This window comes from Palaemon carinicauda, chromosome 6 (assembly GCF_036898095.1).
Source record: "Palaemon carinicauda isolate YSFRI2023 chromosome 6, ASM3689809v2, whole genome shotgun sequence".
Taxonomy (NCBI): Eukaryota; Metazoa; Arthropoda; class Malacostraca; order Decapoda; family Palaemonidae; genus Palaemon; species Palaemon carinicauda.
The window spans coordinates 69,130,734-69,158,459 of record NC_090730.1 but is presented as its reverse complement, the minus strand read 5'-3'; the positions used below and the strand labels follow the sequence as shown (position 1 = coordinate 69,158,459).

The window sequence follows — 27,726 nt, the reverse complement described above, 5'->3', positions numbered from 1 at the left end:
ATATACATGGAATTCACGATGTGAAAATTACAAAAATCGAATAGATCATATTGACATTAATAAAAAGAGAAGGAGGACTCTGAAAAAAATGTAAGAAGCTATAGAGGGGTAGATACTTGTTATGATCACCAGCTCCTCGTTGCCACTAAGCTATTATAAGAAGAACAGAGAGAAACAGTTGCAACTGAATGTAGGAATCGATTTGCAGTCTTAGAGACTTTAAGAGACTAAGAGCAGGTAATTAATGATGAATGATGTGATATTAAGAGCATATATCAGTCAGCTGTTAGTGAAGTCTTTGGGACACGGAGTTACAAGGATAAAGTCATGGATATCCAATAATACTTTGGATACTTTTAAAAAAAAAGATGATAAAGACAGAAATTGATTAATGAAAGTTTTTAAGGAGGTAATGAAAATTACAAAATAGAGCATGGCAAGAATTACAGTATTGATAGGGAGTTATAAAGAAAAACCAGGTATGACTGGAGCGAGTAATTAGACAGTAAAGCAGATGAGGCTGACAAAGCTATGAATTCAGGAAGTGGCTATGGTGTAAGAATCGCTCATAGTTATTAATGACATCTCGACTGGTACAATGAAGAAGAAGCATATACCCATCCAAAAGAGATATGGATCTTTTATAACAACAGAAGATGAATAATGACAACATTGGATGGAACACTTTAGCGAGGTTAAGAATAGGACATACGAATGGGATAATTTGATAGATATGCCTGAGACTGATAAAAACCTTGATGTGCCCATGAATAAATTCCTTGTGTTTGAAGTCCAAGCTATCCTAAAAAAACTAAAAAGATATAAAGCCCCTGGTAGGAATGAATGACTGTCGAGATGATACTAGCCGAAAAGCAAGTAAATCCTAGAATACTTACAAGGTTATTTTGTAAAATGGGGCATGAAGAGGCGAAACCTGATTAGTGGGAGCTAGGAGTGTTGGTAAAAATGGCAAGAAGAGGGAGAACTGGTTGATTACAATAATTACAGGGGCATAGCACTTGTGGACTTGTTAGCATTTGTGGACTATGAAAAAGCCTTTGATAGTGTGCACCGGCCAATTATGTGGAGAGTCCTGGGTTATTATGGAATTCCTCTTAAATAAGAAAATTTGATTAAGTCTGTTCATGAGCATAGCAAGTGCAAAGTTAATGTTAATCGAGTCTAATCAAATGAATTTCCAGTGAACAGCGGAGCATTCCATAGGACTTGTTGTCACCTTTGCTGTTTAATCTCCTCAAGGATTTTGTAAGGCGTGGAACAGTCAGAGATGGTGGAGAGGGTTTGGTCTGGTGATAGGAATTTAGCAGACATAAGTATGCTGATGATCCTGTCCTTATTAGTAGAACATCACAGGATTTGCTATGCTTGCTTACCAAACCATGAAATGTCGCACAAAGTTGGGATGAAGATAAATAGAAGAAAGACAGAGCTGATAATAATAATAATAATAATAATAATAACAATAATAATAATAATAATAATAATAATAATAATAATAATAATAATAATAATAATCAGTGATTTCTGACCTCCGCCTCGTGTTAATGGAGTCGTCTATGGTCTAAGATCTATCTGTGGTGGAAATTAGTCAAAACCCGTCAATTTGGTTTGACTTTATCTTTACAATGGTAAAAAAGAGAAATTTGGATATAGAATCCGAATCCAGATCTGAATCATCTCTAATATATAATGGTGTCGTCCATGGCCTAAGATCTATTTGTGGTTCTTTAAAATCTGTCAAGTACTTTTGTAGGTAATCCTCTCCACAGACACACAGACAAATAAATAGATGATTAGATAAACTAGAATTTGGATCTGGATTATGTCCAAAGTTTGATGGGGTCGTCCATGACGTAAGATCTATTTGTGATTAAAATTTTGTCAAAATCTGTCGAGTAGTTCTGACGTAATATTGTTCTTTGAATTATGAATAATGCAAATCTGGATATTGAATCCAGATCTGGATCATCTGAAAAATTTAATGGTGTCAGCTATGTCCTAACATCTATTTGTGGTGAGAATTTCGTCAGAAACCGTTAAGTAGTTTTGAGGTAATTTTGTTCTCATACACATAGACAAATAAATAGATAGATAAACCGACTCAAAAATTAACATCTTTGGTGGAGGTAATAATATTTATCTCAAGGATATAATTTTATATTTGGTATTGTAGTTTTGTTGACGCTGTTGATTCTCTCTCTCTCTCTCTCTCTCTCTCTCTCTCTCTCTCTCTCTCTCTCTCTCTCTCTCTCTCTCTCTCTCTCTCTCTCTCTCTCTCTCTCTCTTTTCAGATTTTAGTTATGGTATGTAATGAACAAAGGACAACTCTCCATAACAACTTCATTCAGTGAATTGTGAGTATAATCGTGAATAAAACAAATCGTCTAAAAAAACGGAATAATCCATAGTGTTTGTGTTCGCTAGAACTTGACAATCTTTCTTTGCCTCTTAAGATAATTTTTTAGAGTTCCTTAAAGAGTTACATAAGAAAATATAAAAACTTTATTGAAAAAAAAATATACATATATATATATATATATATATATATATATATATATATATATATATATATATATATACACATATACATATACATATATATGTATATATATATATATATATATATATATATATATATATATATATATATATATATATATATATATATATATATATATATATTCCTGACCTCCTCCAAAGGTTGTCGTTGACACAAAAAGAAAGAGATTTGATTTTCATCCAAACCAGACTTTGGATTCGGAACCGGATCATCTCCAAATGTTAATGAGCTTATCCATGACCTAATAACTATCTATAGTGGAAATTTTGTTAAATTGGTTCAATTTGTTTTAACATTTTCCTTAAAATGGCAAAAAAAAAAAATGCTGATCTGTCTCTTGAATCTCGATCCAGATCCAGATCCGGGTCATCTCTAAAATTTAATGGGATCATCTATGACCTTATATGTATCTGTCGTGGAATTTTTTTTTTAAGTCCGTCGAGTAATTTTGACATAATCCTGTCCAGTAACAGACAGACATAAAGAAAAGACAAATAAACCACACGCCGGATCCGGAACTAGATCATCTCCTAAAGTTAGTGAAATTGTGTATAGCCAAGGATCTATCTCTGATGGAAATCTAGTAGAAATCAGTTTAGTAGTTTTGACGTATTCTTGTCCACAGACACACTGACTCACAGATAAATAAATAAATAAATAAACTATATTTAGGATCCGGATCATGTCCAAATGTTAATAGGGTCTTCCGTAACCTCAGATCTGCAGTATTTGTGGTGGAAATTTCATCATAATCCCTCGAGTAGTTTAGACCTAATCCTGTTTTTCAAAATTGTGAGAAATGCAAATCCAGATCCACAATCTAGATCTGAATCATATCCTAAATTTAATGGAATCGTCTATGTCCGTAAGATCTATTTGTGGTGAGAATCTCGTCAAAATCCGTTGAGTAGTTTTGACGTAATTATATCCACAGACAAATAAACAAATCAATGAATAAATTAACCGACTCAAAAACATAACCTCCTTAGTGGACGTAATAATATTTACCGTAAGTAATTAATACCATATCTGGTATTATAGTTTCATTGCCCCTGTGAATTCTCTTTTTTTTTCCTCTCTCTCTCTCTCTTTAGATGTTATTTATCATATAAAATAAGCAAAGGATAACTCTTATGAAAATATTCAGTTGCAAAACAGAATAATTCATAAAATATTTGTGTTAACTTGAAGCGGCCAATCTTTCTTCGCCTCCCGAGATTATGTTTTGAAGTTCCTTATAAATTATTTGAAACAATATAAAGAATTAAAATCAGAGATTTCTACCCTCTGCTAAAAATTGACATTTACACAAAAAGAATGACATTCGATTTTCATCTGATCCAGAGACTGGATCCGGAACCAGATCATCTTCAAATGTTAATGGATTTAACCATGACCTAAGATCTATCTTTGGTGGAAATTTCGTCGAATTGCGGCAACTTGTATTGACGTTACCTTTAAAGTGGCAAAAAATGCAAATCAGGATGTTGAATCTGGATCCGGATCTGGACGCGAATCATTTCTAAAATTTAATGGGGTCGTCCATGACCTAACATCTATCTTTGGTAGAAAATTTTATCAAAATCCGTTGCGTAATTTTGACGTAATCCTCTCCAGAGGAAGACAAATAAACAGACAAACCAAATAAACCAGATTCCATATCCGAAAATAAATCATCTCCAAAAGTTAATAGAGTTGTTTATATCCAGAGAACTATTTGTGGTGAAAATTTTTTCTAAGTCGTTTGATTAGTTTTGACGTAATCCTGTTCACAGACACACAGACAGATGAATAAATAACTAAACTAAAATTTCGAATACGAATTAGGGCCAAAATTTATTGGAGTCCTCCACAACTTAAGATCTATTTGTGGTGAAAATTTCGTCCAAATCCGTTCCCTAGTTTTGATGTAATTTTGTCCATAGACGCATAGACAATAACTAGATACATAAACCGACTCGAAAATTCAACCTACCTGGCTTGGGTAATAATATTTACCTCGAGGATATAATGCCATATATGGTATTATAGTTTCATTGACACTGCTACTCTCTCTCTCTCTCTCTCTCTCTCTCTCTCTCTCTCTCTCTCTCTCTCTCTCTCTCTCTCTCTCTCTCTCTCTCTCTCATCAGATGTTAGTTAGCATAAATAAGAAGCAAAGGATAACTCCTCATTCAATAAATTATGAGTAGAATCGTGAATAAAATAAATCAGCTGCAAAATAGAATAATCCATAAATAGTGTATGCTTGCTCGAAGCTGACACTCTCTCTTTGCCGGTTAATTTCCTATTTTGAAGATCTCTAAAGCGTTATATAAATCAATAAAAAAAAATAATATAAATTCAGAGATTTCTGACCTCCGGCAAAGGTTAAAGTTGACGCAAAAAGAAAGACATTCGATTTTCATCTGATCCAGACTCTGCATCTGGAACCGGATCATCTCCAAATGTTAATGGACTCTTGCACGACCTAAGATCTATCTATAGTGTGAATTTCGTCTACTTGTATCAATTTGTTTTGATATTATCTTTAAAATGGCAAAAAAAAAAAAACGTAAATCCGGATTCAACACTGATCTCCATCCGGATCCGGATCATCTTTGAAATTTAATGGGGTCATACATGACCTAGCATTTAACTGTAGTACAAATTTCATTAAAATCAGTCGAGTAGTTTTGACATAATCCTATCCGAAGACAGACAGACACACAGAACAAACAAATAAACCAGAATCCAGATCCGGAACCAGATCATTCCCAAAGGTTAATGGAGTCGTCTTTAGCCTAAGATCTATGTTGAATATATCGTCAAAATAAGTCAATTTTTTATGATATCTTTAAAATTGAAAATAATATAAATTTGGATCCAAACCTGGATAATCTCCTGTATTCAATGGGTTGTCCATTATTCAAGATCTATTTGTGGTGAAAATTTCATCAAAATCCATCAACTACTTTTTACATAAGCCTGTCCAGAGACAGACACACAGGGAAATAAATAAACTATATAGAATCCGAATCTGGATCCTGATCATTTCCAAATAAAATGGGTTGTCAATGACCTAAGATCTCTAGGTGGTGTAAATTTCATCAAAATCTGTTGAATAGTTTTGACGTAATCCAGTCCGCAGACAGACATACTATCAAATAAATAAACTAGAATCCGGTTCCGGATCCAGATCATCTAAAAACTTTATTGGTTTTGTACAGTCAGCATCAGTACTGATGTAAAAAATTGCAAAATTCATCGTGCGTAGTTTATTAGAAACTCTCGTGGGGTTGTGAAAAAAAAAATCCTGTAAGAAACAAATGCGCACACAATTTGTGGTACCGAGTGTTCACAATTCTGTGGCAGCAGGAACCGCCGAGTGCATAACCATTGTCCTAATGTGATTATAAATTACTTTTAAAGCGCTATATCGAAACCCAATATGATTTGTTTTCATAAAGCACTAAGAAGTTTAGTATCTGATTAAATGAAATATAAATAAGACTCCAGTTCATGTGAGACAAAAAATCTAAATACAAGTTAATGTACGTTTAATTAGACTTTAGAAAATCTAATACTCGAGGTATGCTCGAATGCCGGAGTCGCCACAAACACAGACACACATACTATATATATATATATATATATATATATATATATATATATATATATATATATATATATATATATATATATATATATATGTATATATATATATATATATATATATATATATATATATATATATATATATATATATATATATATATATATATATATATATATATTATAAAATAGATTGTGAAATATATATCTCCTCATGCAACCTACATACTGATACGCAAGGGTAAGATTCAACAAAAAGACGTTCCTACTAAACAATGTTTTGGATTATGGTAAACCAAGAACGTATTCATAAAACTCATACTAATGAAAACCAATTAAATGGAAAACCATGTTTAGGCTACAACCATCTCGATATTCAAATAACTCAATTTATTAAATAACAACCTGGAAATTATATATCCTTGGCTATTGAAATAGGCCTAACCATTTAGTTAAACGATCATATAACTTTGATTAGTTTTTTTTTTTTTCTTTTTCAAACCTACATGTGTCTTATTTATGTTTCATTTAATTACATGCTACATTTCTTTGCTTCTGATCAAAATAAATCCTGAGAACTTTCGATATAATGCTATAAAAGTAAAGAGCTAATTTACAAATCACATTATCCGTTGCTTACGCATTGGAGCCTGCCTAATGCCATTAGCGGAGAAAATTGATATCACCTTGCCGCAGATGTTTCTACGATTTTTTTTTTATAGACAACTATTGCAACTAACATTGACCATTCACCTGGCAAAATGTCTTATATTGCTCTTCAGTTAATCAATGATACTTATTATCATATAGAAAGGATGGCAATAATCATAATAAAATGTAATAACTGGCAACTCAACGAGGGGGGCTTGAAAAACGTTACTTCTCTCAAATATCGCTATGTTTGTCTCAGGGCTGCGACTACGTCTAATGGTGGGGGACTGGGATTATGGTCCCTGCCTTATTAGTACTGACTGGCGATAAAGATATTAGAACAAATTCACTCCCCCCTTCCCCACTAGTAGGCCACGGCAGGTAATTCATTATGTAGAACACTACACCACCAGTGAATCTACGTTCTGAATATCAAAGAGGCAAGGTTTGACGCTGCAAACAAAAGCAGCAATAAATATACAAAAAAAAAAATTAAATATTCATGTAAAACAACATATATACTGTAAATAATATGTAAATACAAAATAATGTAAATGATGTAAAATACAATACTGTAATTCCACAGGTAAGATTCACTCAACATAAAAATTAAACTTACATTATCCAGACGCCGATTCTAATACTAAATTCACAGATAACCACTGGTAAAAAGTTGATGTACAACCAGAAGCATTCAGCCTCCTAGCTAACAGCAACACCGGTCACTTATTACTATGATGAGTACACTGGGCAGCTCAGCACATCACAAATACTGCAGAACCACATCATGCATAAATTCCATGTACTTTCCAGAGCCTGCCCACACTTAACTAACAAAGGCGCCATTCGCCAAGGCGGGCATAAACTGCCGCCTTTTGGGCAGATGCCAACAATAACAATACAATATTTTTCAGTACCAACTCAATACTTCTTTTTCATACAAAAGAGTAAACAAAAAATGTATACATTTTTCCATTCAATAGAAATATTCAATTCAAAATAGTGCACATATGTGTATAATTAAATTACAAGACAAACATCAGGCAATCCCGTCGTTTGCTTATCTCCTCATCCTTATCATCAACAAAGAAAACGTGTAGCGCCAACTCAACTAAAAACGTAAAACGCTGTGTTATATCCTACACCGCCCCCTATTTTATAGTATACAAAATACACCGCAAATATGCCACATACACAGCACGCCATATTAGCAGCGTACGGCGTTCACTCTTTTTCCAATGGCACTCCACTGTCATCACACTCTGTTTCAAGGAGAAGGCACATTTTCTGCACTGGGCGTAAGTACAACCCACACTCGGTCTTAATCTTGGCTTGTCTAACTTGGTTGTCAGAGTCTCGAGAAACTTCCAAGACTCGTCCCAAAGGCCTAGAGCCTCTGGGGAGACGTTCGTCGGTAGTTAGCACAATGTCGCCAACTTGGATGTCTCGCCGTTGGACGGTCCACTTCTGTCTTTCTTGCAGCAATGGAAGGTACTCCCTCAGCCATCGCTTCCAGAATTGGTCGGCAAGATATTGCGCTTGACGCCAAAGGTGCCTAACATACAAGTCCTTCTGGTCAGTCTTCGTTACTGGGAGCACTGCACTCTTCAGAGTCAAAAGCATACTAGGCGTCAATGGCAGTGGACAGTCTGGGTCGTCGTTTACCTTGGTTAGAGGTCTTCCATTCACCAAAGACTCGGCTTCGCAGAACAGAGTCGATAGTGTGTTGTCAGTGGTGACCTGCTGCAGGCAGGTTGCACTGAGAGCTCTTCTCACTGAGCGTACGAGGCGTTCCCAGACTCCTCCGAAGTGTGACCCATGTGGTGGGTTGAAACGCCACTCGATTCCCTTAGCTGCTAGGGTTTGGGCAATTTCCTCTTCCTTAAAGTCTTAAAGAGTTTCCTTCAGCTCTCGGTCAGCTGTGACGAGGTTGGTACCGTTGTCTGACTATATTCTCTTGACAGCTCCTCGCCTGGCCGTAAATCTTCTCACTGCATTCACAAAGGAGTCTTGGTCCATCGAGCTGAGAACCTCCAGGTGAATTGCTCGCACTGTCAGGCAGGTAAAAATGGCTCCCACGCGCTTCACTGTAGAGCGCCCTTGCTTCACAAAGAAGGGACCGAAGCAATCTGCCCCTGTATTGGTGAAGGGAGGATCCCCCGGACAGATCCGGTCAGAGGGCAAGTCAGCCATCACTTGATTCACAGGCCGACAACTGAGTCTTCTACAGATGACACAGTCATGTATCACTGATCTAACTACTGAATTTCCATGAAGGATCCAGTAGTTTTTTCTTAGTTCAGCCATAAGAGGGCTCTGCCCACAATGGCTGTTTGTTTCATGGGTCCATCGCACCATCTTCCTCACAATTGGCGACTTGGACGGAAGAATGATGGGGTGCTTGCAGCTATCACTGATGGTGGCTTCACAGAGTCTTCCACCAACATTCAGCAAGCCTTCTTGTAGAAATGGTCGCAACTTGCAAATCTTGCTGGATTTCTTCACCTTGGAATCCTTCTTGGAGAGTGATTTGATCTCACTCCCATACTCTTGAACTTGAATCATCTTCCATATTATGGTTGTTGCACTTTTCATCTCGTTTACAGATAACACTTCTCATCCGCTCTTGGTTCCTAATCGCCTCAGTCGAGCGATGATTCGCACTATCTTTGTCCATGAAGAGAACTTGGCAGCAATCTTCTCTACTAAGATTGGTTCCGGCACAACCATGCTGAAAATGGGTGCAGACTGCTTAACTTCTGGATCTCCATCTAGTTTTGCTCGCTCCACATCGTCAGGAAGAGCTGGCCAACTGTCCTGCTCTTGACACAGGAACTCTGGTCCTGTCAGCCACAGCGACGACTCCAGCAAAATGTCCACATTAAGGCCCCGAGAGGCCAGGTCTGCAGGGTTCGCGGAGGTGTTCACATACCTCCAAGCGGTGATGTCACTGAGGTCGCGGATGAGGTTCACACGGTTTTTCACAAAAGTGTGGTATCGTGCAGACAGGTTACGGATGTACTTCAGGACAGATGTGCTGTCCGTCCAGAACACTGAGTCAAACAACTCCAAATCGAGTTCTGACCTGATCTTGCAATCAAGTTGAGCTGCCACAGCAACTGCAGTCAATTCCATTCGTGGAATGCTTGGTCTCTTGAGGGGAGCTACACGAGCTCGACCAATAACCAGTGTACTGTTCACTTGGTTATTCTTGCTCACCATGCGCAGATACGTGGCCACACCATATCCTGTCTGGCTTGCGTTCGCAAAATGGTGAAGTTGGTACGATGATACCTCCCTAAAGTCTGAAAGCACTAGGCTTCTTCTGATCTTGAAGTCTCCTAGACACTGAAGCTGGGAAGTCCATCTGCTCCAGCGATTTGCTTCGTCATTGATCATTTCTTCGTCCCAAGGTAAGTTGCAACGACACAGGTCTTGTAGTAACCTTTTCCCTTTCAGGGTGAAAGGTGCAACTAAACCAAGTGGATCATACAAGGAAGCCACTACAGAGAGAACTCCTCTGCGCGTCCTAGGCTTCTCCTACAAGTTGATCTTGAAGGTGAACTCATCACTGCTCATGTCGCAGTGGATACCCAAATCGCGCTCCGTAGGCAGCTCGTCCTTACTGAGGTCCAATGTAGCCACTGATTTATCTCTCACCCCTTCAGGCACGGCAGCGAGAATGCACTTGTTGCTAGATGTCCACTGGTTCAGCAGGAATCATCCATCAGCACAAAGTCCAATGAGGTCTTTTGTCAATTGGATACAGTCTTCCTCGCTGTCCATTGACTTCAACAAGTTGTCGACGTAGAAGTTGCGTCAAATGGCATGGCAAGCTTCTTCACCATACTTGTCCAGTGCTGCCTGTCTGAGGCAGAAGTTGACTACCCTTGGAGACGATCGCGCTCCAAACACATGTGAAGTCACCCTGAACTCTTGAACAGCTTGATTGGTGTCTCCACATGGCCACCATAGGAAGCGTAAAGAGTCCCTGTCGTCTTTTGGCACTTTGACTTGATGGAACATTTCTTGTATGTCCGCAGTAACAGAATGTCCTTCCCTGAAGCGCAGCAGCACTCCAGCAAGACTACTTGTGAGATCTGGTCCCTGCATGAGGTGGTCCTTGAGTGAGGTCCCAGCATGCTTAGCCTTAAGGTTGAAGACGACCCTAAGCTTGTCCTTGGTAGGGTGTTTGACCCCATGGTGCGCCATGTAGTTCACACGGCCATCACTGCGATTCAGCTTGTCGACTGGGACAAGCTCAGCGTACCCTTTCAAAAGGTACTTCTCTACTTGTTCGACGTATATAGTCTTGTACATTTCATTTGCCTCAAATATCTTCTTTAAGGAGTGAGCCCTATACACTGCCATGACACAGTTATTAGGTAGAGACTCAGTGTCACTAAAGGGTAAGCAAGCAACATACTTGCCATCTGTCTGGACAACAGTTTCGTCCAACAAAGACAGGAATCTCTTGTCTTCAAAAGAATCTTCTATCTTTGAGGGTGTCTCTTTCTCCCAAAAGTCTTGGTTTAAGTTACGTTGCAAAAGTTCTGTTGTATCATCCACAGTCCACACGTAGAACAGAGGGTCAGGACCTGAAGTTGATCTGGGTCCTGTTGGGCCGAAAACAACCCACCCTAGCTTGGTCAGGTAGGCAGATGGCTCGTCCTCCAGCCCATGTCGCTGGTCTAAAATCACTCTGTTCAATGACGTGTCTAGCCCAATGATCAGCTCTACTTGACGATGATCTTCAGGTAGACTTCCTACTTCCAGGTCACTCAGATGTGGCCACTTGGTGAAGCCATTCTTGACTCATGGCATGGTCCATAGACACATTGATCTTGTTAGCCACGAACACGTTGGTCACATGTTCTCCTTCATCAGTATTAATATTACCAATGTGTAGGGACAGAACTTCCTTACAAGTGAAAGCCCCTGCTTCAGTTCCTATGATCTGGTTACATGGTCTTCCTTTGAGACTCATTCGGTCTATCAGGCTTCTTACTGCCAATGTTGGGGCAGCTCCACTGTCGATGAATCCATAGGTTGCATGGATGCCATTCACGAGAACAGGTAAGATCTTGAGCATTGTTCTTCCCTTAGGTAATTGGTTTGCACTCACTGAGTGCATAGGTTGCACACTGGGGGCTACAGCACTCTTGTCAGCTGTAGCAGTCGCGCCACCTTCTGTAGCACCAAACTGCCTTCTCACTTCCCCCGATAGCAATTTTGCCTCCCACATGGGCTGCACCTGTATTGCTTGCAGTCTTAGGTGGACTATGCAGCATGGTATGGTGCTTGTGAGATCCACACTTTTCACAGATGGATGCATCTTCACATTTTGCGTATGAATGTTCACCATTAAGACACCTGAAGCAGTATATTGCCTTCTTTATCACCTCCCAGCGATCTGAAAGCTTCAACCTCTCAAATTTGAAGCACTCTTTAGGTTCATGGTTCTCCTTAGTGCAGAAGGGACACCATTTCCCTCTAGCTGGTGAAGCTGTGTGGTGTACAGGTAAGGTCTTAGGCCTGACAGGCTTGGATGACTTCTCAGTAGTCTTCAGGGTACGACGGTCGCACTCGTAATAGGAGAGATGCTTGGCAATACACGCCTGCTTTTCAATGTACTCTCTTAGAGCTGGAAGCTTTAACTTATGTTCCTCGCATTTCGCTACTCATCTCACTTTCAGTTGGTATGGGAGCTTTTCAACAATCTTCTTCATTGTTTCTTGAAGCTCTATTCGATGGTAGTTATTACCAAGTGCTGCCGTAACTGTCTTCAAACATGCAGCATAATTTTCCAGGCCATCAATATCGCCTGCATTAATCTCCTTCCAATCATATAGCTTCTTGACATAAGCATCTGACAGGTCATTGTCGTTCTTGTATTTACGACACAATATCTCCTAAGCACAATCATACCCAATGTCAGTGGGTAGATGGAAACAGTTCTCAATCAGGTTCTTGGGAGTACCATTTAAACAGTTGTATAGATGAGTTAGCTTTCGTGCAGGGTCGTCGGTATTACACTCTACAATCCAGGTGAAAGAATTCTTAAACATGGAGAATTTGGTTAAATCTCCACTGAAACGCTCCAGCTTCATCTGTGGCAGCTGCATTCGTTGTGTTAGTTCTTGCTGACTAGCTAGTGTACAATCAAGAGCCTTTACTATTGCAGAAGTTTGCAGATCTGCTTGTGACACATCTTGAGTTAAGGGAACACGTCTTGGCACAAAAGGCGTCGCATCTGGGACCAATGGAGTTGAATGATGTTCAAGACCCTTCAGGTCATACGTCACACTGTGGACGTTCGTAGGACTCACATCTACTTCATGAACCCTGCTGATTCTCCCACTCTCATAGTGAGAATTTACATCACTTCTCCACTGCTCAATCCCTTGGACATCCAACTGAGCTGATGAGTCCCTCTTCTCCCATTGTGAAGCATTACTAGCAGCAGAACCAGCATATGAAGTTCCAACTTCAGACAGTGTTTCATACTCTACCTGTAGTTTATCACAGTCTAACTTCAGGCCGTTAATCTCTTCTTGGCTCTTGCATTTAGCTGCAATTGCCTTGTCTTGCATTTCAACTGCAAGTGTTTTGGCTTGCATTTCAGCTTCAGCTGCATGTGATTTGGCTTGCATTTCCAAAGCCAATTCCTCTTCTTCTAGCATTTTTGCTTCCTCAGCTTGCTTAAGCTTTGCTTGTGCCTCAAGAAAGCGCACACGCAGCGCCGACTGGCTAGTATTTGCTGAAGCTCTTGAAACAGACAACAGGGCGACAGCTGATAGAGACCACAACAGACGATCCTTGCAGACGCAAGGTTGACGAAGTCCACTTGTCCCGCGCTGGCGTTACTTGACCCAGGCTGGAGTATTCGTCAAACTGTAAAACACTACATCACCAGTTCAGCTACATTCTGAATATTGGCGTTTTACTAAAGGTGAAGTCAAACACTCTTCCTCAGGTTTGTTCATATATTCCATCAAAGAGGCGAGGTTTGACGCTGCAAACAAAAGCAGCAATAAATATAAAAAAAAAATAATGTGAATATTCATGTAAAACAATATATATACTGTAAATATTATGTAAATACAAAATAATGTGAATGATGTAAAATACAATACAGTAACTCCACAGGTAATATTCAATTAACATAAAAAATAAACTTACATTTTCCAGACGCCGATTCTAATACTAAATTCACAGATAACCACTGGTAAAAAGTTGATGTACAACCAGAAGCATTCAGCCTCCTAGCTAACAGCAACACCGGTCACTTATTACTATGATGAGTACACTGGGCAGCTCAGCACATCACAAATACTGCAGAACCACATCATGCACAAATTCCATGTGCTTTCCAGAGCCTGCCCACGCTGAAATAACAAAGGCGCCATTCGCCAAGGAGGGTATAAATTGCCGCCTTCTGGGCAGATGCCAACAATAACAATACAATATTTTTCAGTACCAACTCAATACTTCTTTTTGATACAAAAAAAGTAAACAAAAAATGTATACAGTCTTCCATTCAATAGAAATATTCAATTCAAAATAGTGCACATATGTGTATAATTAAATTACAAAACAAACATCAGGCAATCCCGACGCTCGCTTATCCCCTCATCCTTATCATCAACAGAGAAAACGTGTAGCGCCAACTTAACTAAAAACGTAAAACGCTGTGGCATATCCTACACATTATGTTACGCTTGTGTCGTTGGTATAAACTTTAGCCAGAGCTGAAGTAGAGTCCGAACGGTCGGTTCTTAAATCCTAATATCAAAATTACCAACCCACCCATCTCTCTCTTAAATTCAAGATCATTCACGGTTGATTTATGTTTAACATTACAAAAATTTTCCCTTTATATTCTCTGCATCTGCTTTTTTGCATCTTTGCTAACAAAATTGATAATACAGCATGATATTAAGTATTTGTTTCCACATTGCTTAAAATATACATAGGTAATTTTAGGAATCCTGTGTTGAACGAGAATTTCAAAATTGTTTCATTTCTCTTGTTTGAAGTAATTACTATTCTTTGAAATAATTACTACAATATTTTTTTTTCTTACAATTCATATAGATATCATAGATAGTATATGTGTGCAACTTATATTAGCTTATCTTTGAAATGATAACAAATTTAAATCTAGATCTAGAATCTGGATCTGGATCCACATCATTTCCAAAATAGTATGGGGTCGTCCATGAGCTAATATCTACATGTGGTGAAAATGTCATCAAAATCCGTCAAATAGTTTTGACGTTTTTTTTTTTTTTTTAAGATGGGGAAAATTGCAAATCCAGATCAAGGATCTGGATCAAGATCATCTCCGAAATTCAATGTGCTTTTTCCTTGATCTAAGATCTATTTTTAGTGAAGATTTCTTCAAAATCCGTCAATTAATTTTGACGTAATAATTTGCACAGACATACAGGCAAATAAATAGATAGATAAAGTAGAATTAGGATCTGGATCTCGATCATCTCAAAATTCTCATAGGGTCGTCCTAGATCTAAGACCTATCTTTGGTTGAAATTTTGTCAATATCTGTAAAATAGTTTTGACGTAATCCTATCCACAGTCACACAGACAAATAGATAAATAAACTAAGATCTGGATCCGGATCCAGATCTGGATCATCTCCAAATATTATTAGGGTTGTCCATGCCCAGAGATCTATATGAGGTAAAAATTTCGTAAAAATCCTATCCTGAGTCCGGATCTGGAATCGGATTATCTCCAAAATGTAATGGAATCGTCCATGACCTGAGATCTATCTGTGATGAAAATTTCGTCCAAATCTGTCAAGAAGTTCTGACGTAAGCCTGTCCGCAGATAGATGAAAAATGCAAATCTGAATCTAGAATCCTGGTCCTGATCCTGATCAACTCCAAATTTAATGGGGTCATCCATGCCCTAACGTAAAAGTTTCATCAAAATCCGTCAGGTACAGTAGGTTTGACGTAATCCGGTCCACAGATGCACAAATAGATAAACCGACTCGAAAATAGAGCCTCCTTGGCACAGGTAATGATTTGATCTTAACTTGAACTTCAACACCATTGACAGAACTCTAACATTTTGGTAATGATGGTGAAGAGAGAAAATCAGATGCAAAGTCCAATGGACATTATTCAATCAACTACATGTCGAGACTAACTTGGAATGCTTGTTCCACTTCAGTATCAAATGAACTTTATTCTTCTAGATATGGAAGGATTATGTGGAAGATGAGCACAATAAATCTTTCCTTCTAAGATTGCCCAGAAGTTGTTGTGACATTGGTAAGGTATAAGCCTGGTGGTCACCAGACAGGAATTCGAATCCTGCTCAAACTCGTTATTTACTTTAGTGTCTGCAACATTACCATCCTTGCAAGCTGATGAGAGGGGGGGGGGGTGAGGTTGGAGGAGCCTTTAGGTCTACCTGCTGAGTCATAAACAGCTATTACCTGGTCCTAATTTGTGTAGGGAGTGGGCTTGGGCGCTGATTAAGGGTCAGTTTCTAGGGTATTGACCTGCTTGCTATGGCAATGTCACTGTCCCTTGCCTCTGATATTCATGAGCGGCCTTTAAAAACTTTTAAATGTTGACGTTTATATTTCATTGAAAATTTTTAAGGGGTTTTCATTGACTCCTGCGACAGACATTTAAAGGAAATGAGTGCTTTTCTCTATAATAGAATTGAGACAGAAAAATTTTCAGGGAGGAATTTACATGGAACCCACAGTTTTATACTCGTCATGTGTCAATTATCATGGTATTATACACATATATACACATATGAATCGAATTAATTACATTTTCAACACCTTAGTGCAGCTTTCTTTTGTGTAACTTTAAGATTTTTTATCGTGTAAAACACATCGTCTGGGAAGTACGCCCTTATTCCAAAAGGAAAAACACTTGAGCTTTTATTTATAAAGACCTGCATGGAAAAAAAGATCGCCATTGGTATCTATGAGCATTATTAGAATTATTATTAGGATGAGAAGATGTATGATTTCTTATTTTGACTCAAGTGGACCACTAATTCTAATATCATACTTCGGCAATTATCATTTGACTGCGAATCCAGGCTTTATTCAAGTCCTCAACTATGAGTGTGGGAGGATGGTGGAATTAAGTACCATGAAATTGGAGAATTGAAAGACAAATAAAAGCCAACAGATAAACATAATGTCTTTGGTGTGACGCAGCTTTCAGTTAAAAAAAAAATCATCCATTCCGTTTGATGACCACTAGGAATTTTCTCATTTTTTTCTGCTGAAAAGACCAAGAAGTCTTCAATTCAGTAAACTGCATGTTGAAAGAGATATCTAATTTTCACTCTTTCTAATTATAGATGCAATAACTCTTTCATTCCTCCAAGTTATTGAAAAATAAACTTTTCATTCTCATTGTGTAATCCTAACAATGATTGTCTCTTCAATTCCACTTCAGATTATTTGAAATATTCCCTTCCTTTTCTTGCCAAATGTTATATGCCCGTAGTACCGTTTATCCTTTTCTATTATTAACTAAAGGAAGTTTGTCATTAATTTTTCTGCATAGTGCGAGAACTCTTTAATTTACTTTTTCCTTCAAAGAAAATTTCCTCCTTCAATTTTTTATTGATTTTTCTACCTAAGGCAAGTAACCTTTCCTTACATTGATAGCCAACGCGAAAAAAGCTTAATTCCTTCACTGAAAAACAAGGCAATATATGTATAATATCATGAGGTTTTATTATAAGAAAGCGAACCTCTGGAAACAAAATCTTGAAAGTGAAGAGTAAATATTAAGTGTTTCGTAGCATTTTACCCTCCTTAAAGTTCTTCTTTTACGGAAAAGGAAATATATGTTAGTCAAACTGATTGTAAACAAATAAACAAAATATAATTGGAAACTTATGTGAGTGCGATGCTTCAGACTTTATCTCAACATAATCAACAAGGCTCAGATGTAAGCTCTAAAGATTTGAGCGTAACTACACAACGAGCCGGAAACCTCGTTATCAAAGGGCAGGAAAGATCCTTTGTATGTCATAAAGGTGAGAGCTCTCTCACTGAGATAACCTAAAAGCTATTTCATCTTTTAATTCAGAAATACAGTATTTTATATACTACAAAAGCAGGGCACTATTTCATCTTATAAATAAAAAGAAATATAAATCTTTCATCATATTTGCTTCTGCTTAATTAATAAAAAAAAAATATCCAGTGGTTTTGCTTAGAAAGTTTGATCTCTTTCCCTTTAGTGTCTACTTTTTGACAGTACGAATCCTGACCCAAACAATGGAACATACCATTAAAAGAATTCTTTCTTGCTTCTCATTTCCGGGCAGAGGGAAGTCAATATCAAAAGCTATATGTGACCTAATATTTGAAAGTCATGAGTGTTCCTGACAAAATCATCATAAACAAGTATGGGTTACAAACTTAAAAATCCGTTACCATGGTGGTTTGTGATTTATTTAATTCTTTGTAAAAACCTGCATTCGGCAGGAATATCTACAGCAGAGTCTGAATTTGTCTTATATCTCTTGATAGCTGGTTGGTGTTAAATCCAGGCGCACATTGAGACACAGGGCAGCCCAGAGCAGGACAGAATCAGGGCAAAGCAGGGCAGGTCAACACAGGGCGGGAGAGGCGTGGTGCGAACATTGAGAAGCCGTATTTCGTCCTATGCAGGTCCTGTGAACATGGCTGCCGGTCATGATTACGTGAGAAATCTCAGTTCAGAATCTGACACTGAAAATGAATTCGAGAATGCTTTGTTATTATATGATACCAATTGTAAGGGAAAGAGATCACCTGACACCTTCTCTTGTTACCTTATCCCCGCTGACCTTATATTATTCACTTTTGATATTGATTTACGTTTTTTAATGGATTTGAAAGGAATTTTTCTTTGAGTTCACAGTTTATTTGGTTTAAGAGATATTCATTTCGTTAATTGTTTATTTATTCAGATATTCATTGGTCTCGGTTTAACTCTCAAGTATTCGAATTATAGATTATTTTAGATATTTAGTTAATATATTCTAGTTGTCATGGTATGGTGATTGCCCTTTTTTTCTTCGTTTATCTAATTTTATGGATGTCCCTCGTGTTTTTTAATTAATTTTGGATGTGGTTCACATTATGCAATGCATATAGTCCACTATTATTAGAGCGATGATAAAAAAGTGGACCTATGTTGTCTTCCATATTCGTAAGTATTAGCTAGAAGCGATAATGAGTAGTGCAATACTACTCATTTTATGATTTTCCATTTTGTAATTTCATCATAATCAGTGCAATTTTCATAAATCTGGTTTGGCATGTTTTGTGCATGAAGTTCTGTCGTCTAGAGGATATCATTGACACGTGGATATTGCTTGAATTTTATTTACATTCTAGAAATATGAAAAGAAACAAAAAGGGAATAGATTCTTGGCGATAAATACGTTTTCATTACCAGGTAACAATATTCAAAGCATAAAGCTTTTATTCTTTTTAGAAATAAGCTAATGCTTTTAGAATGGTATGCTTATCTAGAATTCGTTTTCAGCAGGCTGCCATCATGCAAAAAAATACTGTTGCAAGCAAGATAAGAATCCTATACTAGTTCTAAATTTTTGGGATTACAGTACGTTCAGTGTATTATTAGCATGAGATAGCATTCAAATTTTCCCTGTATTATTATTATTATTATTATTATTATTATTATTATTATTATTATTATTATTATTATTATTATTATTATTTCATTGGGAATATTCTTCCTCTGACGTAATTATAGTTGGAGGATTTATACATGTCGACCTGTCTGTTGCTTTCAATTCAGGAAATTATTGATATTCTCTTATAAAGATGAGCAGTAAACTGGTCTCGTTCCCTTAATTAAAATTTACTTTACAGTTGCATTTAGTGTATTGAATTCCTAACTGAATAAATCTTATACTAATCTTTTTACGTGATATTGATGCAATGCAATTCTGCGATTCGTATCAACACCGCTTGTCTTTATATGACCCTTTCATGTAATCATGATAGGCACTTGGTGTTTGCTGAGAGCCTCAAAAACTTTCCGAGATTCAGCGAGAAAATCCAGTTCCTGTTCCGCATTTGCGCAGAAAAATGTATTTCAAACAGTGCGACGCAGACCGAAGCAGTCAAAAACAGTAAAAGGAAGACAAGAAAGCCTGCCTATAAAAAAAAAAATGCCTGCGCTTTAGCAGTGCCATCTATTGTGGACGCGCCCTACTAATTAGCTAAAAAAATCTCTCCAGGTTTTGGTATCCCGGAAGGTTCATATGTTACTATAAAAGTCATCTAATAACAGGTCAATTGTTATTCATCTAGTGATTTTCTATATATCTATATTCAATCATATTGATTATCAGATTACCTATATTATTTTTCATTCTTATATAGCTTGGTGCTTGTTCATTTACAAAATGCATGTCAAGGTTAGTCTAGGTATTTCAAGTAAATGTAATATTGCAAATATAACTCGCAGAATATGTCAAAAGACATGCATCCGAAATAAGACCTGTGCCTAAGACTAAACTAGGAGGCGAGAAGAAAAGTAGTGGATGGGGTAATATACCGTCAAAGAGAAGCTCCAGGCAATCTAAAACAAGCAAGCAAGTTTAGGTTGGGTCTGCCCCTGCACTGTGCTGTTCTGTGTGACAATGTGCACTCTTACATTTAAAAAATTGAAATGCAGTATACTGCCTAGCTTTATGCTGCGTTGTCTGCGGTACCTGCATCTCAGTATATATATATATATATATATATATATATATATATATATATATATATATATATATATATATATATATATATATATATATATATATATATATATATATATATATATGTATATATACATACATATATTTTGGGCTCAAGCAATGTGGTCCTGATGGAAGTTCCTTTAGGGTAGCTTACTAAGGTATATTTGACTACAGTGATATTCCTAGAGAATTTTACCTTAAGGTATCCAGAATTCTAACTCCTGGAGTGATTATCCCTAAATAAACTTAACATGGGATATCGCGTAATATCAGAGGACGTATTCTTGACACGCAACATAGCTTTTTTCACCCCGAATAAAATTAACACTTCGAGGGGTCAAAGTGGTAAGAAAACGAAAAACGAGAATGAAAGGAGAGCCGTTAATAAGGTACCTCTCCTATCCCGCTTCGAGTGTGTATACAATGGGGCCGACTGTGCCATCTCTATTCCTTATCGCGTAGCTCAACTACATGTACTCGGTGTTTTCCCTGTGTTTTCCTCGTAATCTTGGATTATTTTCAACATTATGATGCTTTCTCCCGCCTCTTCTGCCTCTGGAGAGTTGCGTATTATCTTTATTATGTATAGATGTAAGCTCTTGGTGTTTTGAAATAAATCAAAAGCGATATTAACGTATACAAGAGCTGTTGCCTACCGGAGGCGTCCTGGACGCTGTCGCTCGCTATGCATGAGTCATTTAGTTAGCCAGAGCGACGTTCCTGGTCCTTATGCTTTAATAATTCTAGCTCTTTAGCTTTACAAATAGGAATTCTTTATATGATGCCGTTAGTAATTCAGTTTCGGCGATTGAGGTAACCGATCCTAGCCTACACTAGGCTTTGTAGCCTAGGCGTCTGGCCCTAGTACTTTCATGCATGATATACAGATTTCCGAGTGTTTTAAATTTATTGAAGCTATAGGCATTTTTATACATATATAAGATAATGTTGACTATTTTTTTCCAAGATTGTATACAAGAGAGTTTCGGTGATTTAGGTAATCTATTCTCACCGCGCCTAGGCTAGTAGCCTATGGGGCTTTAGTATACTTTCGCACACTTCCTCGGTTGTTCTTTCCTCCTCTGGAGATTAAGTTTCATCCCTTTTCCCTCTGAGTTAAGCCTGAGGCTTAGCCCTAGTGGTTTTATCTGAATAGTGTTCAGGTATAACTATTTTAGGGTGTTTCTGTTCTATTCCTGTAACCAGAGTATCTGGTCTCAGGTTTGGGCAGTACATCAGAGTAATTACTCTAGGGTGTGTATCTTTCTAGCATAGAGAATGAAATTCCTTTGCCAGGATAGGAGCAGACATAGGAGGCTTATCCTCCCTAGACCACATCCGAAGATTTCTATACGTGATGATTCCTTCTTCTAGTGATCTACCAGACTAGTCAAGTGTTGTTGTTCTCAGATTGAAGGATAAGATTCTTCATTTCCTTGTGAATAACAACATCAAACTTTGTTTTGGTATGGACGGAGGTGGCAAGTGTTGCTGACCTCCCTTCCCTAGATAATCCCTACGCTAGGATGAGCTTTCTTGGCCGTTGGGATAATTCTCATACTAGAGCAGAGTTTGCAGGACCCTCTTTCGCCTTTCCCCCCTATCCTTAGTAAGAGCTCAGGTATTACAACTCTTGGCCGTCGTTCTACATTTGTACTTAGAGTACGTTAGGATGTGGAACTGGCTCAGTCCTTTGCCGGCCGGCAAGATCGTGCTGGCCAGCAGAGGCCTAACTTCTGTAGAGTGTTCCCAAGACCTCCCTTGGTCTTACATCCATATCTGTCAGTAAAGTCCGGCAGGCGAGGGATAGAATGAAGCCTGAATTTTACATTATCCCCTTCCTTATGTTCACTCTTTCTGGATGGAGGGCTGTAAGGCTGTACCACCTTATATCCTTACATTCATTCTGTTTTTTTATTAGCGTATGTACTCCTAGCCCGGCTCCCGGCTTGAGTGGCCGGCAGCCGGGCGGGTGGAAGTTCTCTGGTTCTTTTTTACTGCTGGCCGGCATAGGTAGCCTACCATTGCCGGCAGGCAACAGAAGAACACCATAAGATCTGCCGGCTGCTACGATTAGCGGCCGGCAGCCGGGAGCTATTGTTTATGGTTGCCGGGGACACAAACTGAACCAGCGATCTGCGTCCCAGTAGTCTAAAGGTAGTATACCTTGGAACTATAGTAAGGTACATACCGGCCGGCGCGTGTCAGCCGGCACACTATATTGTATACAGTAGCCAGTATTTTTTCAATATAGTATATGATGCATGGAAAAAACTACAGTATGGATTATATTGTAACACTAAGTTCTTCCAACATGCCTGTGTTGCCTTGTACAGCCTTTTGTTGAGACCATACAGAATGAAGAAAGTGAGTTCTTTCTTTATTAATTGTCCAGTATATTAAAATTCTTTATAATGGCGTGAGCTACACCTACATTTTCCTCTGGAAAATATGATGGTTATTCTAGAATGAGACTTAACCTAAGTTTTATTATCTGGAAGGTTACAGCAAATGGCTGGGCAGGAAATACAAGTATGTATCTTTCCTTCTTTCCTTTGTAGCTTAGTTATTTTAAGCTATATATATTAACATTAGTTATCCAGTGATATGTCATCACTTGATATTCATGGAATTTCTTCTCTCTACAGGACCATCCGAAGAGCGGGAGCATGTTTTGCAACGTCCACAGCAAGAATTTCTGTGGACATGAGTTGTGCAGGAGGCACGCAGCATGCGCAGTCTCCAAAGGCATCGGCGGATGCAGTGATTCCTCAGCCTCATGCGGAGATCCTGTTAATTCAGATTCCGGTTGATTCTGAAGTTTCGGACGCCCTACAAGACATCTAACTGGACGATAGGATGTCTGAGGTGTCTGAGTACACTGAAAAGGACCTTCTGGCCGTAGGCCGAGAAGAGGAGATGACCCAGGCTCCTGATACTGAGGAAGAAGAAATCGACCAGGTGTCGGTTACATAGGTTCAGGCCCCTGAACCGGTTCCATCAACATCGTCTGCTATCCCAGATGATCTGGGAAGGACTCTCTCTTCCATCGTTGAAATGATTCAACAGATGCAGAAGGAGAATGATGAAAAGGAAGCTGCAATGAAGTTGGAGATGCGGAGACTTGCAGCGTCACGTAGGCCCCAGAAGAAGCTCAACGTGAAGGATCTTCCTTTGTGCTCGGATGCCAATCCTTGGAGGTATGCCGAGCACATGCCTATGACAACTGGGAAGATTGTCATATTGGAGAAGTTGGGTTCAGTTCCCTTTGAAGAAGTGGAATTCTGGCCCAACAAAGAGTCTTACCTGGACTGCTATGTACGTCTTAGGAATGAGCCAGCCTCAAAGGAAGAGATGGAGCCGAAGGAGGTCATAGTTTTAGACCATAGTAAGGAACATGCCTTACTGACGAGCTCGATGAAAGAGAGGGGCTTCACAAACTCAAAGGTACCAGCTTTGAGTAAGATGCATCCTTCCTTTGTGGCTTCTCCTACCAGAGCCTTTCCCTTTATGGAGAAGGGATATAAGGGTCCTTGAAGGCAGTTGAGGCAGGAAAACCCTGTCCCTCCTTGGAGGAATGTAAGCCGTTGTCCCTGACCTTACCCATGGACCAGAAAGACTGGAAGGACGTTCATCTTACCTTCTCAGTCGGGAATTTGTAGGCCGATATCGCCGGACATCACTTTGGTGAAGACCTTCCAAAGCTGTCAGATTTTCTCTTGCGCAGTGAGCAAGAGACAAAAGAGACACTTTCTGCATCAATGTCCTTACAAACGACTCTGGAGTCGATAGCAAGTGACCCCAAGATCTAAGATATGTTCATGGTAGTGGCCAAAACCCATCTGGCCAAAGTGACAAAGGATCTCTATAGTTTTATCAAAGCTAGGAGAGCTTGTAGAGAGTTCGTATTCACCCCGGCTGCAGTGAGGCACGAACCGAGGAAACTGATCTCCTCTTGTATATGGGGTAAGGACCTCTTCCCCCACGAGGTGGTTAAAGAGGTAGTGGATAAGGCTGCCACGGAGAATAGGAACCTTCTCCAGAAGTGGGGCCTAACTCTTAAAAGAAAGTCTTCCCCGGATGAGGGTCCCCAACTTGAAAGGAAGACAAAGAAACCTAGGCTATGCTTTCGGCCAGTCAAGCCTTATAGACAGCAGCAGCAACAACTTCCGGCGACCGCAGTGCCTCAGATGGTGGCACAAACCCCAACCATGTACCAGTTGTTACCTCAAGCCGTGACAACTCAGTCACCGGCGTTCAACCCTGCATTTGGAAGGCAGACAACTACCTTTCGCCCAAGAGCTAGAGGAACAGCTAGAGGTTCATCTAGACGCCCTTCAAGAGAAAGGGAGTTCAGGGGAGGATGCGGTCAAGGAGGCAAGGCTTCAGGTCCACAACAGCATAAGTGAGATGCTTCCAGTGGGAGGGAGACTTCATCTTTTTCGGAATCGTTGGATCTTCGATCCTTGGGCCCACAGCCTAATTAATAATGGACTGGGTTGGAGTTGGTACAGAACTCCACCTCTGTTCCCACAATTCTTCCAACACTCTACCCCCGTTCTAGAAGAATATATTCGAGAACTCTTGGAGAAAAGAGTAATCCGAAGGGTAAAGTCCATCAAGTTCCAAGGAAGGCTGTTTTGTGTTCCAAAGAAGGACTCAGAAAAACTCAGAGTCAAGTTCATAGTAAACTACAAGTTCAGGATGCTGACACTTCAACACATAAGGACCCTACCGTCCAAACGGGCATACACCATCTCTATAGACTAGTCAGACGCTTATTGGCACATTCCAATCAGTCGTCACCTCTTCTCCTACCTAGGGTTCAAGCTACAATAAAGACTCTATGCCTTCAGATCCAAGGATTTTCACGAAGCTTGTGAACGCAGATGTCCAGCAATTACTCAAAAAGGGAATCCAAGTAGGCCACTACTTGGACAACTGGCTGGTGTGGGCAGCATCCAAGACAGAATGCATGCAAGCCTCCCAAAAGGTGATCCAGTTCCTGGAACATCTAGAATTCAAGATCAACATGAAAAAGTCTCGACTTTCTCCATCTTAAAAGTTTCAGTGGTTGGGAATCCACTGGAACTTACTGTCACACCAACTTTCCATTCCTGTGAAGAAGAGGAAAGAAATAGCAGGTTCTGTCAAGAGACTACTAGAATCCAAAAGGATATCAAGACGCGAACAGGAGAGAGTGCTGGGCTCTCTTCAGTTTGCCTCAGTGAAAGACCCTGTGCTAAGAGCACAGCTAAAGGATGCAACCGGAGTTAGGAGAAAATATGCATCAAACGCTCGAAGAGATCTGATAAGACCAATACCGACTCGTCTGCGAACGCTTCTTTAGCCGTGGTCCAAAGCCAAGCAACTGAAAAAATCGGTACTTCTTCAGCCACCTCCCCCCTCAGTACAGACGCTTCGAAGGAAGGATGGGCAGGTCATTCTCACCGTAAGAAAGTCCAAGGAACTTGGTTCAACCTATTCAAGAAGTTTCATATAAAATTTCTGGAAGCCATGGCAGTACTTCTTACATTGAAGAAAGTTTCTCCTCGCCACTCGATCCACATAAAATTGGTACTAGACAGCGAGGTGATAGTGAGATGCCTGAATCGACAAGGGTCGAGGTCACCTCAAATCAACCAAGTGATGTTGGCCATCTTCCGGCTAGCGGAAAAGAAGAGATGGCACTTGTCAGCAGTTCACCTTCAAGGGGTCCGCAATGTGACGGCGGACGCTCTATCCAGGTTCACACCAATAGAGTCAGAATGGTCCCTGGACGCAGGATCATTCTCTTTCATCTCGAGTCAAGTCCCGGAACTGCAGATAGACCTCTTTGCGACAAAGGACAACAAGAAGTTACATCATTACGTGTCCCCGTACGAGGATCCTGTAGCGGAAGCAGTGGACGCTATGTCCCTCGACTGGAAAAGATGGTCGAGGATTTACCTGTTCCCTCTGCACAATCTTCTATTGAGGGTCCTCGACAAACTGAGATCTTTCAAGGGGAAAGCGGCAATAGTGGCTCACAAGTGGCCGAACAGCGTTTGGTTCCCTCTGGCATTAGAACTATGGCTGAAGTTTCTGCCACTACCGTATCCAGTTTTGACTCAGCAAGTTCAGAAGTCAATTGTCTTTGCTTCATCACAGAAAACCTAGAACCTGCAGCTCATGATTTTCTCTCCCTAGCGGTGAGAAAAAGATTCGGGATATCAAGAGACAGTATAGACTTTTTAGAGGAATATAAGTCCAAATCTACCAGAAGACAATATGAGTCATCATGGAGGAAGTGGGTGTCCTTTGTCAAGGCGAAGAATCCTCAAAAGTTCTCGACAGACTTCTGTTTATCATTCTTCATCCACCTTCATGGACAAGGTTTAGCAGCCAACACAAAAGGTGGGGTCCCTAGAAAATCTGCCCTCAGAAGGAAGATGCATCTCTATGTCCAGTGGAGTGCCTAAAGGTCTATCTTCGTAGAACTTCAGACTTTAAGGGGAGGACAGCTGTTTAGGGGAGAAACCTCAGGCTTAAACTTATCTCTAAAGCAACTAAGGGCAAAAATCACTTATTTTATTCGTAGAGCGGATCCAGATGGTACACCCGCAGGTCATGATCCGAGAAAAGTTGCCTCTTCCGTAAATTTCTTTAATAATATGGATTTTGAACACCTTTGCTCATACACTGGCTGGAAGTCATCCAGAGTATTCTTTAGACACTATACGAAGCAAGTGGAGCAACTGAAGAGGTCTATGGTAGCGGCAGGTAGTGTTCTTAAACCTGCTGTTTAAATCTGCGAGGAACAGTGAAATTAATTGGGACGATTAATTCAGGGGTGGGTGTGTAGTCACGGACTGTTTCTACAGACTAAGTGTTAGGCCATTAAGGTGTCCTTATCAACTGTTCCATAAACAAAGGTGAACCAAGCATAAGTGCAGGCACGTGTGCCAAGTGTTTCTGACGCTAGTGTGATTGAGTGGTAAGACAGACTGTAATAACAATATTAATATTTTGATATTAAAAGTGGCGCATATATGTTTCCTTTTCAGATGAAACAATATTTTCTGTTTTACTGTGATCATTATGCTTATTTATTTTTTCATTCACATCTTATAATTTTT

At 39.3% G+C, this 27,726-nt stretch overlaps 1 protein-coding gene across 1 annotated transcript; it reads right to left on the bottom strand.

Moving 5' to 3' along the window:
• Nucleotides 1–9,442: 9,442 nt before the first annotated feature.
• Nucleotides 9,443–9,961, bottom strand: LOC137643064 (uncharacterized). The gene has a single exon (XM_068375911.1). It carries the CDS (start codon nt 9,959–9,961, stop codon nt 9,443–9,445), a length of 519 nt encoding a protein of 172 aa, XP_068232012.1.
• Nucleotides 9,962–27,726: the final 17,765 nt, after the last annotated feature.

Bases quoted from the DNA above. Each gene is read 5' to 3' on its own strand.
- LOC137643064 (XM_068375911.1), bottom strand. From the start codon at position 9,961: ATGGAATTGACTGCAGTTGCTGTGGCAGCTCAACTTGATTGCAAGATC.